Source organism: Giraffa tippelskirchi, chromosome 13 (genome assembly GCF_054371585.1).
Source record: "Giraffa tippelskirchi isolate mGirTip1 chromosome 13, T2T-mGirTip1v1.2.pri, whole genome shotgun sequence".
NCBI lineage: Eukaryota > Metazoa > Chordata > Mammalia > Artiodactyla > Giraffidae > Giraffa > Giraffa tippelskirchi.
In genome coordinates, this window is record NC_137287.1 from 94211003 (window position 1) to 94226218 (window position 15216).

General features: G+C 43.0%; 1 protein-coding gene and 1 long non-coding RNA gene across 10 annotated transcripts in view; one reads left to right on the plus strand and one right to left on the minus strand.

Moving 5' to 3' along the window:
• DNAAF9 (dynein axonemal assembly factor 9) overlaps window positions 1-15216 on the plus strand; it is a 171677-nt gene that overhangs the window by 90120 nt on the left and 66341 nt on the right. For all 9 annotated transcript variants that reach the window (XM_081558875.1, XM_081558876.1, XM_081558883.1 and 6 more), the window contains 7 exons: window positions 506-582; window positions 3945-3989; window positions 4428-4473; window positions 7471-7582; window positions 8559-8629; window positions 9525-9575; window positions 10152-10239. In XM_081558875.1, the coding sequence (XP_081415001.1) occupies window positions 506-582; window positions 3945-3989; window positions 4428-4473; window positions 7471-7582; window positions 8559-8629; window positions 9525-9575; window positions 10152-10239 (490 nt within the window). The remainder of the gene's footprint in view (window positions 1-505; window positions 583-3944; window positions 3990-4427; window positions 4474-7470; window positions 7583-8558; window positions 8630-9524; window positions 9576-10151; window positions 10240-15216) is intronic.
• LOC145532896 (uncharacterized) overlaps window positions 10092-15216 on the minus strand; it is a 74492-nt gene continuing 69367 nt past the window's right edge. Inside the window, exon 4 of the long non-coding RNA XR_014073693.1 lies at window positions 10092-10515. This is a non-coding gene — a long non-coding RNA (uncharacterized LOC145532896). The remainder of the gene's footprint in view (window positions 10516-15216) is intronic.

Sequence of the window (15216 nt, forward strand, 5' to 3'; positions counted from 1 at the left end):
ATCAATCCTAAAGGAAATGAACGCTGCATATTCATTGGAAGAACTGATGCTGAATCTCCAGTACTTTGGCCACCTGATGCAAAGAGCCCACTCATTGGAAAAGACCATGATGCTGGGAAAGATTGAAGGTACAAGAGAAGGGAATGACAGAGGATGAAATGATTAGATAACATCACCAACTCAATGGACATGAATTTGAGCAATCTTCAGGAAATAGTGAAGGACAGGGGAGCCTGGCATGCTGCAATCCTGGGGTCACAAGGAGTCGGACACTACTTAGCGACTGAACAACATATGAACCCCACCTGAACCAACCAGGCACCTGTTCCCCATAACAAGATATTTCACTTTAATTATTGATATATACAGAGTAGTCAAGCAAAGAGGATGGGCAGTGTTCTCCTGGCCAAATGAAAGGGCCAGGAAGGAGCCCTTGCCTCACAGCTGAATGTACTCTTTCCTGCTATGAAAGCTAATTGTCTCTGTTTTATTACTGGTTTTACAGGCCAAGGAGGTAGCTGAGCAGACCCTGGGATCTGGGCTAAATTCTGTTGAGTTGATGCAGTTCAAGGCAGCTCTACGGTAAGCAGTGGCCAATATTATCAATAAAAACTTTTATTTAATGTTTGTGTTTTTAAGACTTTCTGCTGTTTATTTGATATTCTCTCTCCCCTTTGATGAATGTTCTGGTAAACCATTAGTATATGAAGGAGAGTCTTTCATGATCGGGGCTTTATTTGAGAAGCCAAGGATGGAGGAACTGTTTCAGAATCAGACACACTGATTAGGCTGGAATGGGAGACATATCAGTGCTAGAACAGACAGATGTGGATTCCAAGGTTAAAAAGATGAAGCTGGGGACATGAGTGGTGAGGTTTGTTAGTGGCGATGATGAGGGGCCTTGAGCACATGAAAATGGTCACTGCTTAGAAGAGAGTTGTCCTAGGCCTTATCTTCCTCTCAGATGGTAGAAACTCCTGAGCCTGCGTTGTCCTAGGCCTTATCTTCCTCTCAGATGGTAGAAACCCCTGAGCCTGGCCTTGTCTCAGCGTCTAGATGATCTAGAAATCTGGCTTCCTGGCAGTCTTGCCATCACACACCTGGCATGTCACAGTGGATCCCTGTGTAGTCTTTGTCCATAGCTAAACCTTCAGGAACCCAGTCCACTCAACCTTCTGTCCCATATTAGGACCATTTGCTATACTTTTTTGCAAAGGAGACAAAAGATATCAATATTAGAAAGTTTTTTTAAGAATATTTCTGGGGTAAAGTAATTAGCCCCCAACTAAAATAAATAACGGAGAAGGCAATGGCACCCCACTCCAGTACTCTTGCCTGGAAAATCCCATGGATGGAGGAGCCTGGTAGGCTACAGTCCATGGGGTCGCTAAGAGTCGGACACGACTGAGCGACTTCACTTGCACTTTTCCCTTTCATGCACTGGAGAAGGAAATGGCATCCCACTCCAGTATTCTTGCCTGGAGAATCCTAGGGACGGCGGAGCCTGGTGAGCTGCCGTCTATGGGGTCGCACAGAGTCAGACACGACTGAAGCGACTTAGCAGCTTAGCAGCAAAATAAATAAATTTATTAAAAAAAAAAAAAAAGAATATTTCTGGGGGATGTAGGGGAAAGGTGGCTTCATGGTGGCTCAGAGGTAAATTAATCTGCCTGCTAGTGCAGGAGACATAGGTATGATTCTTGGTCCGGGATGATCCCACATGCCTTGGAGCAATTAAGCCTGTGTGCCACAACAACTGAGCCTTTGCTTCTAGAGCCCAAGAGCCACAATTACTGAAGCCCAGGTGCCCTAGAGCCTGTTTGCCACAACGAGAGAAGCCCCTGCAATGAGAAGCCTGCACATTACAGATAGAAAAAAATCCCATGAAGCAATGAAGATCCAGAACAGCCAAAAATAAAATAGCTAATAGGTGAAAATAAAATACTTCTGGAGGGACTTAATGCAGAGGGCCCAGGTTCTGTGCCTGGTCAAGGAACTAGATTCCACATGCTGCAACTAAGCACAGCCAAGCAAATAAACATTTTTTAAAAGTAAATAAATAACACTTCTGGGATGTGCCCTGTGATACCTCGGCTCCATGCCCCACATTTTCTTTTTTTTTTTTTTAATAAATTTATTTATTTTAGTTGGGGGCTAATTACTTTACAATATTGTAGTAGTTTTTGCCATACATTGACATGAATCAGCCATGGGTTTACATGTGTTCCCCTTCCTGGACCCCCCTCCCACCTCCCTCCCCATCCCATCCCTCTGGGTAATCCCATTGCCCCGGCCCTGAGCATTTGTCTCATGCATCGAACATGGAATGGTGTTCTGTTTCACATATGATAATATACATGTTTCAGTGCTATTCTCCCAGAACGTCCCACCCTCACCTTCTCCCTCAGAGTCCATAAGACTGTTCTATGCATCTGTGTCTCTTATTCTGTCTCGCATATAGGGTTATCGTTACCATCTTTCAAATTCCATATATATGCATTAGTATACTGTATTGTTGTTTTTCTTTCTGGCTTACTTCACTCTGTATAATGGGCTCCAGTTTCATCCATCTCAATAGAACCGATTCAAATGTATTTTTTTTTAATGGCTGAGTAATATTCCATTGTGTATATGTACCACAGCTTCCTTATCCATTTGTCTGCTGATGGACACATTTTCTTATATCTAGAGCCCTAGGTAGTGAGAAGGAACATTTAGAAAACTTAGTCAGTAAATAAGCTAACAAGAATTCTTTTGCTACAGCTCCAGGAATGAGTGGGGATGAGCCAGAACCCTTTGGTACAAAGCTTTAGGCTTGCTTAAGGTTTCTTGTCCTTTTTTCTGGGTCTTATGGCTCATATCTCTGGCCATAAGAGGAGAAGGCTAGAGGAAGTTTGGTCTCTTAAGTCTGTGTGCTGACCCGTACTATCTGTTCCTGGCAGACTTGAGTTTAAGGAAGCTCCTTTGCTTTCCAACTGGGTGACTTGGGCAGGATAGGGAGCTCTCTGTGCATCTGTTTCATCATACTCCTGCCCCGTAGAGTGATTGGACGAGTGAATGATAGCTGCTGTCTCAGTGAGTTCTCTTCTGTTACCATTGGCATGGCTGGCAGAATCATCCATTCCTCCTGTCCTCGGGACCTTGCCTAGAACACTCTGTCTTTCTAGGGCAAGCCACCTCTCAGTCCCATGGCCTCCTACATGGGGCTGGGGTTGGGGGGCCGGTGTCCCACCCTGGGTAGAGGAAAGAACAAGAGGAGAACACCCAAGCAATAGGAAGAATCTTCGAGAGCCAATTCTCCACTCTAGAGCTCCACTCCTCTCCACGTGGTCGCTTCTCTCAGACTGCATCAGATTAGCAAATTCTCCCAAGAGGAACACTGGAAGTTAGCATATGACTGGCCAGTATTTGTTACAGGAAAAAAATAAACTTAATTCAATTTAGAAACTTTCTTTTACAAAAAGAGTTGATGCCAAAAGGGTTATCTGGTTATTCCTCAGTTCTGAAGTCCTAACTTGATTATACAGCAGCAGTTGATTGTTGGTAGCAGTCTCGCTCTGAGCAGGGATGGCAGCTTGGCTGCAAAGGTGTTGAAGAGAGGAAGAGGATCAGGAGAATATGTCACGGCCATGGGCCAGAGGCCTGGGGCACGTAGAGGTTCTCTCAGTCTGTCATGGGCAGTAGTCATGTAGTTCTCTCCTGCTCTGTCCAAGAGTCAAGATAGTCCTGAGAATCTGCACAGAGGCAGGGCCATCACTGGAGTCAGACACTAGCCCCACATTTGCTGATGGGATGAAACCCTAGGGCATATAGGGACATCACATATCTCTGTGGGGCTATTAGGGCCCCACACAGGTGCATTGCAGTGGCAGGTGTTTAGAGAGCTTGCCACACAGTGGTCGCAAAAGCAGACTGACTTGTTTTATTTTGTTTTGTGTCTACAGCTCCAAGATGGCTTTTCATATACATGCTGTGAATAATCAGGGAAGGTAAGTATGTGTTTATGGTGTGTCCTCATTTGGGGCAAGTTTTAAGAGCAAAATAAGAGAGGCTAGCGTGAACTGCTACCATGGATGATCTTTTCACCCTTCCACAACTGGCAGTGGCGTCACTCCAGGGCTGGGCTCAAAGCTGGGTGTGCTCAGCTGAGACCGCTCTATCCTGACTGCTTCCCACGGAAAGACTAGAGTAGGGTCAGGGGTGGATCTGATTCCGTCTGAGTGGAATTTTGCATACATGCAACCCAGTGTTTTGAAAAAGCTCAAAAGAGACCTAAGTGTGTCCGTCTGAGTGGAATTTTGCATACATGCAACCCAGTGTTTTGAAAAAGCTCAAAAGAGACCTAAGTGTGTGAATTGCTTGCAAGTTGAAAAATAGAGAACATTGTACATTTAATACATGTCTCTCCCATCAATTTCCTTTTCTAGAATCGTGCCTCTGGACAGTGAAGATAGCTTATACTTTGTGAAGACGGTAAGCAGAGCTGTTAAAGGTCAATTGGCAGGAAATGGCATATAGAGGACATCTACAAGGGGTGAGGTAGGAGTAGGTGGGAGTCTTAGGTAGCCCACTGGAGAAAGCTAGTTGTCTTCAGGACTCTTCCAGCAGCAGCAGTGGTGAACCTGTGCTTTCTGAGGGTGCCAGGCAGCTGTACCAGTCTCACCACATCCACATGTCTGTGTCTAGGCACCCCTTGGTGTAAAATCTTAGCTGGAGGGGAGGGGGAGGGGCACCAGGGGAAAGTAGATATCTCTTCCTGAGGTTCGGAAGGCTTCTTTCAAGTGGCTGAGATTTCTCTGACCTCACGTGGAAGTGGGAGCTGAGGCCAAGCCTGCCTCAACACAGACCAGGTTTTCACTGGCTTCTCTGTGTTCCAAGGCCTGTGTTGATTCCCTTATTTAAGAGGAGCTTGTGGAAATAAAAACAAACTAACATTTAAAAAAAAAAACACAGGTGAAATGGGGTAGTCAGAGCAGAGCTTTCTGACCTCTCTACTGATGGGCCAGGGGAATGGGTTTAGAGATGCAGAAATATTGGTCCCTGGGGTGGTCTTCAGCAGCCAGAGTTTCTAGACTAGCTGCTCCCAGCCACATCTGAATCCTCTGTGCATCCTGCCCCAGTGCATCCTGGTACAAAGAAAATTGGCAAGCAGTGCATAAGAGGATGGTGGACATCCAGCCAAGATTCTGGTTGTAGTATACGTGGGTACAAGTTATACCTTATGTCCATTCTGTGGCTCCTGCCTGAACTTTAATTTTAGTGAGATTTTGATCATGGGGAACTGGGTGCACAAGTGTGGATGACTTGGAGAAAATGCATGCCCATTGCCGTCATCAGTGGACAAGCAGTAGTGTTATCTCATCTACAGAGAGTAGTATAACACAAGTAATTTTTTAAGGTTGTGAGTAGTTTCTGTTTTTATAATGTACCTGCTCCCTGTCTGTGTCAGCATTTTGTGTTGTTGTTCTTTTAGAACTAATTGAGACTTTTTTGTAACATTATTAAGACTGGAAAATGAATACATTCTGATGCTTAGGTAAATATTACTTTGTCTCCTTGCTAGGCTTTAGATTCCCTTACTTCTCTTCTTAGACTCTTATGCAGTGCTCTGGAAGGTGTTTTGCACTGGAGTAGGTGATTGGGAGTCCAGTACTGTGTTAAGTACACATTCAGCAGCAGCTAATGAAATAGAAAAGAAAAAATAGGATGTTAGTCCTTTCTGTCCAAATCCTTTCCTCCCTTCCAGGCAGAGATGAAGTTCTGCCTCTTCGTTTAAGCCTGCCCTACCGATTTCTCGCTACAAGTACTGTATTCTTAGAGTACTCGAAATTTATACTGCATAAATTAGGGAGTAATTCTGTAGTGTGTCACATGTTGACTTATGTGTAGGAATGCTCTTATCTCTCCAACTTTACAGTATAGGTTTCCTGAGGATAGGAACCATGTTCCATATTTTTTCTGTCCCCTTGCCACATATGGGGAGTACGTAGCAAGTGCCTAAAAAATACTACGTATATTCTTTTTAATGTCCTCTCTCCCCTTCTGAACGCCAGAGGCCAAATAAGAAAGTGGGGATTAGGAGCTACAGGATTTGTTTTTCTAATTGATCTGGGAACCGAATTGATCATTGTCACGTAAGAGGAACCATGTAGCCCAGGATGGTTCTGTGTCTTCAGATACTCAAAATTCTTTGAAACAAATTTAAATAAACCTTGGCTCAGATGGTAAAGCATCTGCCTGCAATGCGGGAGATGCAGGTTCGATGCCTGGGTCGAGAAGATCCTCTGGAGAAGAAAATGGCAACACACTGCAGTACTCTTGCCTGGAAAATTCCATGGACGGAGGAGCCTGATAGGCTATAGTCCATGGGGTCACAAAGGGTCAGACACAACTGAGAGACTTCACTTCACTTCTAGTTGTTATGCCTTATAAGAAAGTTAACAAAAATATAAAGCCTACCTGTCAGTTTCATGCATTTCTTTATCGTGACAACATGGATGAATAAGGACTTTATGGTTTCTTTTTTTCCTTTCAACTTCCTGCCACATTTTTTTTTTTTTTGGAGAATCTGTCAGTCTCTTCCGTAGGCCAGGGTCTTTTGTCTCTGTCCTAAGGGTAGAGCAGGGTCCCACACAAGGACATCAAGGTATGAAAATGAACTCTAGTTTCAGGAGCTCTGCACCTGGTCATTCAGCATTGTCAGGCCAGGACGGGCAGGAACCTGGGAGGGCTTATCATGCAACTTATTTCGTATCCCTCACCAGATCTTCACCGTTATCTCAGACTTCAACTCTGGCTTATACTATTTTCTTCATTTCCTCTGATAGATTGTCCTCAGAATTATTTTATTTTCACTAGTTTTTAACTAAATTAGAACCTTCTTACCAGCCATTCAGGAGCTTTCTCTGAGTTGCTCCAGTTGTTTTTTTTTTTTTCCTTTACCTATGTAAGACTCTTGTTTTTATTTGTCTTGGCCATAAAAGCTTGAACAGCTTTCTTTTTATTTTTTGGTCCTGAAAGGAGTGTTTGCATGTTTTGACATATAGCCACAAATATCTGTGAAAACATGTATCTTACTTTCCAGATTTGTTCAGAACTTGAGCCCAAACCAAAGAAGGAATGCATGAGCATGTGGACATAGTAGAATGTGACAGTGATCACATTAAGAAAGGCTGTTACATTGCCTTTCAGGAAGGAGAAGCAATTTGAGGGAATTTATAGAAACATAAAGATATTCTTCTTCTAGCCCAAGTGTGCCTCTGACCTAGGAGCAATTGCAAGGAAGCCTAGGTGATCCTGAAGTCATCTCCCAGTTTGAGATGCATTTCAAGATAACTTGAGTTTTCCTTAGAAATTCTCAAATATTTTTTTGCCATGTGGCTTAGTATTTTGTGGTCTATTTCTTGTGGGTCTTTCCCTGAATGTTTAGGACTGACAACTAGTCTAACTCTGGTTTCTCATTTGATACAGGCTTGCATGGCCATTTATGACATTCCTGACTTGCTGGGAGGAAGGGGGTGCTTAGGATCTGTGGTGTTCTCAGAATCATTTTTGACATCTCAGATCTTGGTTAAAGAAAAAGGTAAGTGTATGTCATCTTTGGGAAGCAAAACTTGAACTTGCTTTTATATATGTGTGTGTGTGTATATATTTGGCAAAATAAACCATAGTCTAAATCAAATGACCAGGAATAAACTGGTGAAAATATTAGAATACTTACAATAAACAAAGGATATATTTCCTAATTTATGAAGAGCTTTTACAAATTGATATTAAAAAAACAAGCTACCCAATGGTAAATGGGCAAAAAATATGAGCAGGCAGTTTACCAGAGTGTAAAATAAAACAAATTTTAAAATTAATATATATATATATTTTAATGTTTATACACACACACATGTACATAAGTGACCCTTGAACACAGGTTTAAACTACACAGATTTTTTTCAATAAGTATATATACTACATAACTACATATTCCATGGTTGGTTGAATTCATGGATATGGAACCGTGGATATGGAGGGCTGACTGTAAAGTTACTTGTGGATTTTCAACTGTGTAGAAGGTCAGCACCACTAGCCCCCACATTGTTCAAGGGTCCACTGTGTGTGTATGAATATGAATATGTACAGCCTTACTAGTAGTCAGGAAAAACAATTTGAAGCAATAGTTAGATCCAGTTTTTTTATCCATTATGGTAGCAAAAAATTCCAGAGAATGATAATATCCAGTGCTTGATGACCTTGATAATTTTTGTTTGGTTTTTTAATATAAACACCTGTACTACCTTGACAAAAATTAAAAGCATAGATTGAAAAGGACTCTGTATTTAAATATGTGTTGCTATTTGTCTTAAAAAGAATAATCACATGAGTAAGCCTTTCTCCATCCCCTCATTAGGCTCTTGTCCCCAGATGAGGAATTCATCTTCTGAAGGCATCAGACTTTGTATCCTAATAAGAGGAGCCCTCACTTTTGAGGAGGGGAAGCAGTCAGGGGCCTGCAGGGTGGGCTCTGGTGGTGGGCAGTAACTGACATGTCTGTGGTCTTCCTGCAGATGGCACTGTTATCACAGAAACCAGCTTTATAATCCTGACAGCTGTCATACCCAGATTCTGCTCCTGGCTGGTTAGTGTCATTCATCAGGTGAAAATGGAGATAAACGTGGAGAAACTGGGGAGAACGTTTAAGGAAGAGCCTGTGGTGGGATGTCAGATCCTGGCCTAACCACTGTGCGGAATAGAAGTTTTTATCTCTGCTCTTTTTCTTTATACAAACGAATCTAATTTCGTTAACTTGTAATCTGGGGAAAGTTCCAAAACAAAGTAACTAAATTATCTGGGTCCCTGTTAAATTGTCAAGGGAAGAAATTAATATCCTCATTTTACAGATGAGGAGCCTGAGGTTTAGAAATTTCCCAACCTGTCCAGGGTCACACAGGAAGTGAGAAATGGATCATGTGCTCCCTTTTCTGTCAGAATGGTTGCTGCTGAGTTTTTACAACCATGTCTCTACATGTGGAAAGGTCCCATCTTCATCTGTGGGACTTGGTCTGAATCTCTGTGCCTTGGGACACAAAGTACTAGTAGTGGTCTAAGTACCTGTTTCAGAATTTGGTTATATTATGTTTCTACAATTCTGACCTGAATAAGACAAACAAAAGTCATCCTCTAATGTGAACATGTTTAAATGAGAACACACTCAAAATGTTTTAGTATGTTCTCTTTCCTTCATCCCTAAAATTAGTTTTCTCCGAAATGAAATGTAAGTGGAGACTAATATACTCTCTTCACGTATCGTAGGCTCATTTAGCTGGACTTCAGGTCCCTGTGAGAGAGCCTACCATGGCCTGGTGCTCTGTGCTTGGTATCCAGCAACCAGGTCAGCCAGCCATCAGGGCCTGAGAACCCTGGATCTGACAGAGAGACTGCTCTCTTAGAAATATGTGAACACAGGGGGAGACCCAGCAGAGTTTTTGCCCTTGAAGCAGTGAATTGAAAATCTGTACTCCTTTTGGACACAGGTAGAAGATATTGAAGTAAAATTGTCTGAGAAAACCCAGCAGTCAGTTCTGGTAAGCAGCTTTCTTAATGTTATCAAGATGAAATGTAAACAATTTATAAAAACAATTTAACATATTTCATCTTACTGCTAATCTAAGAGTTCTATACCTCCTTGTCTCAATTCCTGTTTGTATTCTTCCCCTTCAGAGCAGAGCTCTAGAAATAACCATGTATGGAGTATGCAAGAGGGATTCTTTCTGCCATTTAAACCTTTTGGTGTTTTTTCAAAATCTCTCAGTACTTTTAGAAGCAGTTCTCAAATTGAGACATGTAGAACTAACAGTCAAGGCTTTAGGCCAAGGAGAAGCCACTCTTGTTATTGGAGGATATAAATTTACTGGAACGTGGATAAGCATTGCAGACTGTGGTGCTTAGACTGAGAGGACCTTAACATTCTTTTTCTCAGCATAAGTCACAGGTGCCAGTAATATGGCAAAGAGCCAAGAAGTGCCGAAAACCGGAAGAGAAGTTGAATATATCTGAGGCTGACTTAGCAGCTTTTGTAGACATACAAACTTGGACAGAACTTTTGATTCTGTGAATGTTTATGCTGTAAATCACCTGCTCTTTGTGTTTGTTTTTTCAAGGGAGATGAGTGTTTCCTGGGTACTTTTCTAACTAGAGGAGAAGGAGCATATCTTTATTCTAGTAATTCACAATCTTGGCCTGAAGAAGGTGAGCAGCTCTCACTTTTCTGTTTTTGTCTCTATGTGGGTCCCTCTTTCACAAGTTTTGATATGAGTGTTGTAATTAATGATACATGTGATATTTGAAAAAACTTTTGAGTGTAGAATTGTTTTCCCACAGCTTTTCTCTTTTGATGTGTCCATTTTCCAGATGAGGAAACTTGTGCTAGAAAGGAGTGCTGCCAGACCTGCACTGGTCTTCTTGTTGCTGCCTGAGGATTGCTCTCAGGATGGGCTAGAGCAGCAGCATGTCCAGAAATAGGTTCTGTTGGGCCAAAACAAAATCTAGATTAGTTTTTTACTGCTGTTTAACAAATCACCACAAATTTCATAGCTTAAAACAACATGCATTTATTGTCTCACAGTTCTGTGGGTCAGAAGTCCAGGCAAATTTTGCTAGACTGATGTGTAGGGTTTCATAATACTGAAGTCAGGGCATCAGCCAGGCTTACCTGTGGAGTCTCTAAGAAAAAACCTGCTCCCAGGCTCATCCAGGTTGTTTTCAGAGTCCATTTCCTTCAGACTGAAGAACTAAGGGTCCTTTTTTTTGTTGCTGGCTATCAGCTGGAAGCAGTCTTAGCTCCTCCTTCCAGAGGTTCTTGGCCTGTGACCCTGTCCATCTCAGCAATAAAGAACCTTCGTCGTGTTGAATCTCTCTCACACTGCTATTCTCTCTGAACTCCTCTTCTACCACCCAGAGAAAACTCTGCTTATAAAGGGCTCATGTGATTGGAGGAGACCCAATCAGATAATCTCCCTTTTGCCATATAATGTTACACGAACACTGGAGTAACCTAAGAGGATGAAGGTCATGGGGGCTGTCTTAAATTTCTGCCTACCATAGTATGCCCTCTGACCCCCACAGTTCTCACATGGAAGATATAATCACCCCCATCCAAGAGCCTCATTCCATTATGGCAACAATTCAAAGTCTTAACTCTCACCAGCTGAAAAATCCAAAAATCTCATCATCAAGATTATCTAAATCAGCTGTAGGTGAGGCTCTGGGTTGTAATTCATAAAGTACAGCTCATGAACACAATTCCTCTCCATCTGTGGACCTGTGAAATTAGAGGCTCTTCATCTGCCCTAGCCCTCCCAATGTACAAGGTAAGAGTGGCATAGGTTATAGACATTTATATTAAAAAGGAGTCCCAAGCCCAAGACAACTTTGAAATTAACCTAGGCAAACTCCAGCTCCTGGATTAGGTTTTAAGACCCGAGAATAGTCTTCCAAGACCCTTAGCTCTGCCCTCTGGGTTCTTTGTTCTACTTGTTAAACTCTTGGTTCTGCCTCCTGGGTTCATGACTCTACCCTCTTGGTTTGTGACTATACCTGTGTCATCCTTCCTTTTCATGAAGGTGGCACTTTGTAGCTTATTAGTTTTTCAACCTGCTTCTTGCCTCTAGAATTTTGGGGGTCCAACAGTCGCCTTTCATTTTCTATTCTCTCTATCCCCATCAATCCAAACTGGCAGTAATTCTGCTGATTTAAAGTTCTCAAGAACTCTGTGGGTCGTGCATGGATTTCCTGGGATTCGTTCCATACTCCTTTTGGTCTACTCAAAATAACATATTCTATGAGTCCTATTCTTTCCATGTTAGATAAGCCTTTTTTGTTCCACAAATTCCTCATCCTTTACTAGGCAGATTCTCTCTCTGGATAATTTGTTCTTCTTGAAAATATTCTCTCCAGTGGCAAGTTGCTCTCCATGTTCTCAGATCACTGGTTAAACTTTCGCTTCTCCATTGTCATAGAAGACAAAACACAAGGCGTCCTGGTTTTTGATCCACAAAATACCAGGTAGCGTTCATTATCATGACTGTGCTGTGGCCCCTGCATTTCTGCCTGATCCTGGATCTGCATTTCTCCAGATCCTGGTGCAGAAGACCAGGAAGTTAGGAACATTTGCTGAAAACAAGAGTGTGTGTGACAGTACTCCCAGCCTTGAGGCAGAATTGCATAATGTTTTAAAATCAGCTTGTAGACACAACACAGAGACAGTTATACTCTGTCATAGTTGAGCCAGTTATAATATTTAGCAAGGATATTTGCCAAAATTAGTTTGCACCTTCTTAGCAAAGGGCCTTGTTAAAAAGTAATCTTACACTGTATTGAGTTATCCAGCAAGATTCAGTCTATCCTGAGGTCTCTGTTGTTGTTCAGTCACTAAATCATGTCCGACTGTTTGCCAACCCATAGACCACAGCATGCCAGGCTCCCCTGTCCTCCATTGTCTCCTGTAGTTTGCTCAAATTTATGTCCACTGAGTCAGTGATACTATCTCTTCCTCTGCCACCCTCTTCTTTTACCTTCAATCTTTCCCAGCACCAGGGTCTTTTCCAATGAGTCGGCTTTTTGCATCAGGTGGACAAAAGTATTGGAGCTTCAACTTCAGCATCAGTCTTTCCAATGAACATTCGGGGTGAATTTTCCTTAGGATTGACTGGTTTGATCTCCTTGTAGTCCAAGGGACTCTCAAGAGTCTTCTCCAGCACCACTATTCAAGAGCATCAATTCTTTGGCCCTTAGCCTTCCTTACTGGAGAAGGGAATGGCAATCCACTCCAGTATTCTTGCCTGGAGAATCCCATGGGCAGAGGAGTCTGGCAGGCTACAGTCCATGGGGTCACAAAGAGTTGGACACGACTGAGTGACTAAGCAGCAGCAGCAGCAGCCTTCTTTATGGTCCAGCTCTCGCTTCCATACATGACTACTGGAAAAACATAGTTTTGACTATACAGGACTTTTGTTGATTTGTCTTTGTACTGATTCCCAGTTGATTCTGAAGAATGAACATGCCAGCAGCCTAGATCAGTGCCTTTTCTCTGGCTTTGAACCTTTGGGACTGAAGAAAATTAAATTAGGTGGAAGTCACATGCTCACTTACAAGTAATTTAAAAAATGGCAGAGTAGGACATGTGCTCATCTTCTGCGAGAACTCCAAAATTGCAACTCACTGCTGAACTACCATTGACAGGAGAATGTTGGATACCACCAAAAAAAGATAGCCCATGTCGAAGGGCAAAGGAGAAGATCCAACAAGATGGTAGGAGCGGCGAAATCACATTTAGAATCAAACCCAATACCTGCCAGACACGCTCAGAGGGCTCAAACAAAACTTTGTGTGCACCAGGACCCAGAGGCCCCACAGAGACTGAGCCAGACCTGCCTTTCAGTGTTTGAGAGTCTCCTGCTGAGGCAAGGGTCAGCAGTGGCCTGCCACAGGGACAGGAACTCTGACTGCAGCAGACCTGGGACATGTGGCATGTGGCCTAAGCCCTCTTAGAGGAGATTACCATTAGCCCCACCATACAGCCACTGAGCAGACGACCCACAAACTGCAGTACTATTATACCAAAGAAATTCTCGCACTGTTAAAAAATGTTCTAGGACCCATAAAAGATATCCCAACCTGGGGATCTGGCAAAGGAACTGAGAACCCCCAGGGAATTTGACTTTGGAGGCCAGTGGGATTTAATTACAGAAATTCCACAGGACTTGGGGAAACAGACTCTTCGAGGGCACACACAAAACTGTGTGTGCACCAGGACCCAGGAGAAAGGAGCAGTGTCCCCACAAGAGACTGAGCCAGACTTGCCTGTGAGTGTCCAGGAGTCTCTAGTAGAGGCATGGGTTAACAGTGGCCTGCTGCGGGGTCAGGAGCACTGAATACAACAGTGCAGGCAAAAGTCTTTTTGAAGGAGGTCACCATTACCGCCATTACCCCTACCATAGTTTAGCCTCAACCAAACAACAAGGAGGCAACACAGCCCCACCGATCAATAGAAAATGGGATTAAAGATATACTGAGCATGGCCCCGCCCATCAAAACAAGACCCAGATTCTCCCACAGTCAGTCTCCATCCACTAGCCTCTTATCCTTATCCATCAGAGGGCAGGCCAGAATGAAAACCACAGTCATACAAAAGTAACCAAACTGATCACATGAATTACAGCCTTGTCTAACTCAATGAAACTATGAGCCATGCTGTGTAGGTCCACCAAAGATGGATGAGTCATGGTGGAGAGTTCTGACAAAACTCTGCAGTGGTCCACTGGAGAAGGGAATAGCAAACCATTTCAGTATTCTTGCCTTGAGAACCCCATGAACAGTATGAAAAGGCAAAAAGATATGACACTGAAAAATGAGCTCTCCAGGTTGGTAGGTGCCCAATATGCTACTAGAGAAGAGTGGAGAAATAACTTAAGAAAGAATGAAGAGATGGAGCCAAAGTGAAAACAGTGCCCAGTTGTCGATGTGACTGGTGATGGAAGTCAAGTCCAATGCTGTAAAGAACAATATTGCATAGGAACCTGGAATGTTAGGTCCACAAATCAAGGTAAATTGAAAGTGGTCAGACAGGAGATGGCAAGAGTGAACATCCACATTTTAGGAATCAGTGAACTAAAATGGACCAGAATGGGCGAATTTAATTCAAATGACTATAATATCTACTACCTGGGCAAGAATCCCTTAGAAGAAATGGAGTAGCCCTCATAGTCAACAAAAGAGTCTGAAATGCATTACTTGGGTGCAGTCTCAAAAATGATAGAATGATCTCTGTTCATTTCCAAGGCAAACCATTCAATATCACAGTAATCCAAATCCATGCCCTAACCACTAATGCTGAATTTAAATGGTTCTATCTTGCCTGGAAAATCCCATGAACGGAGGAGCCTGATAGGCTACAGTCCATGGGGTTGCTAAGAGTCGGACACGACTGGGCGACTTCACTTTCACTTTTCCCTCTCATGCACTGGAGAAGGAAATGGCAACCCACTCCAGTATTCTTGCCTGGAGAATCCCAGGGACGGCGGAGCCTGGTGGGCTGCCGTCTATGGGGTCGCACAGAGTCGGACACGACTGAAGCGACTTAGCATGATAGCTGCAATGGCCACAGGACTGAAAAAGGTCAGTTTTCATTCCAATCCCAAAGAAAGGCAATGCCAGAGAATGTTCAAA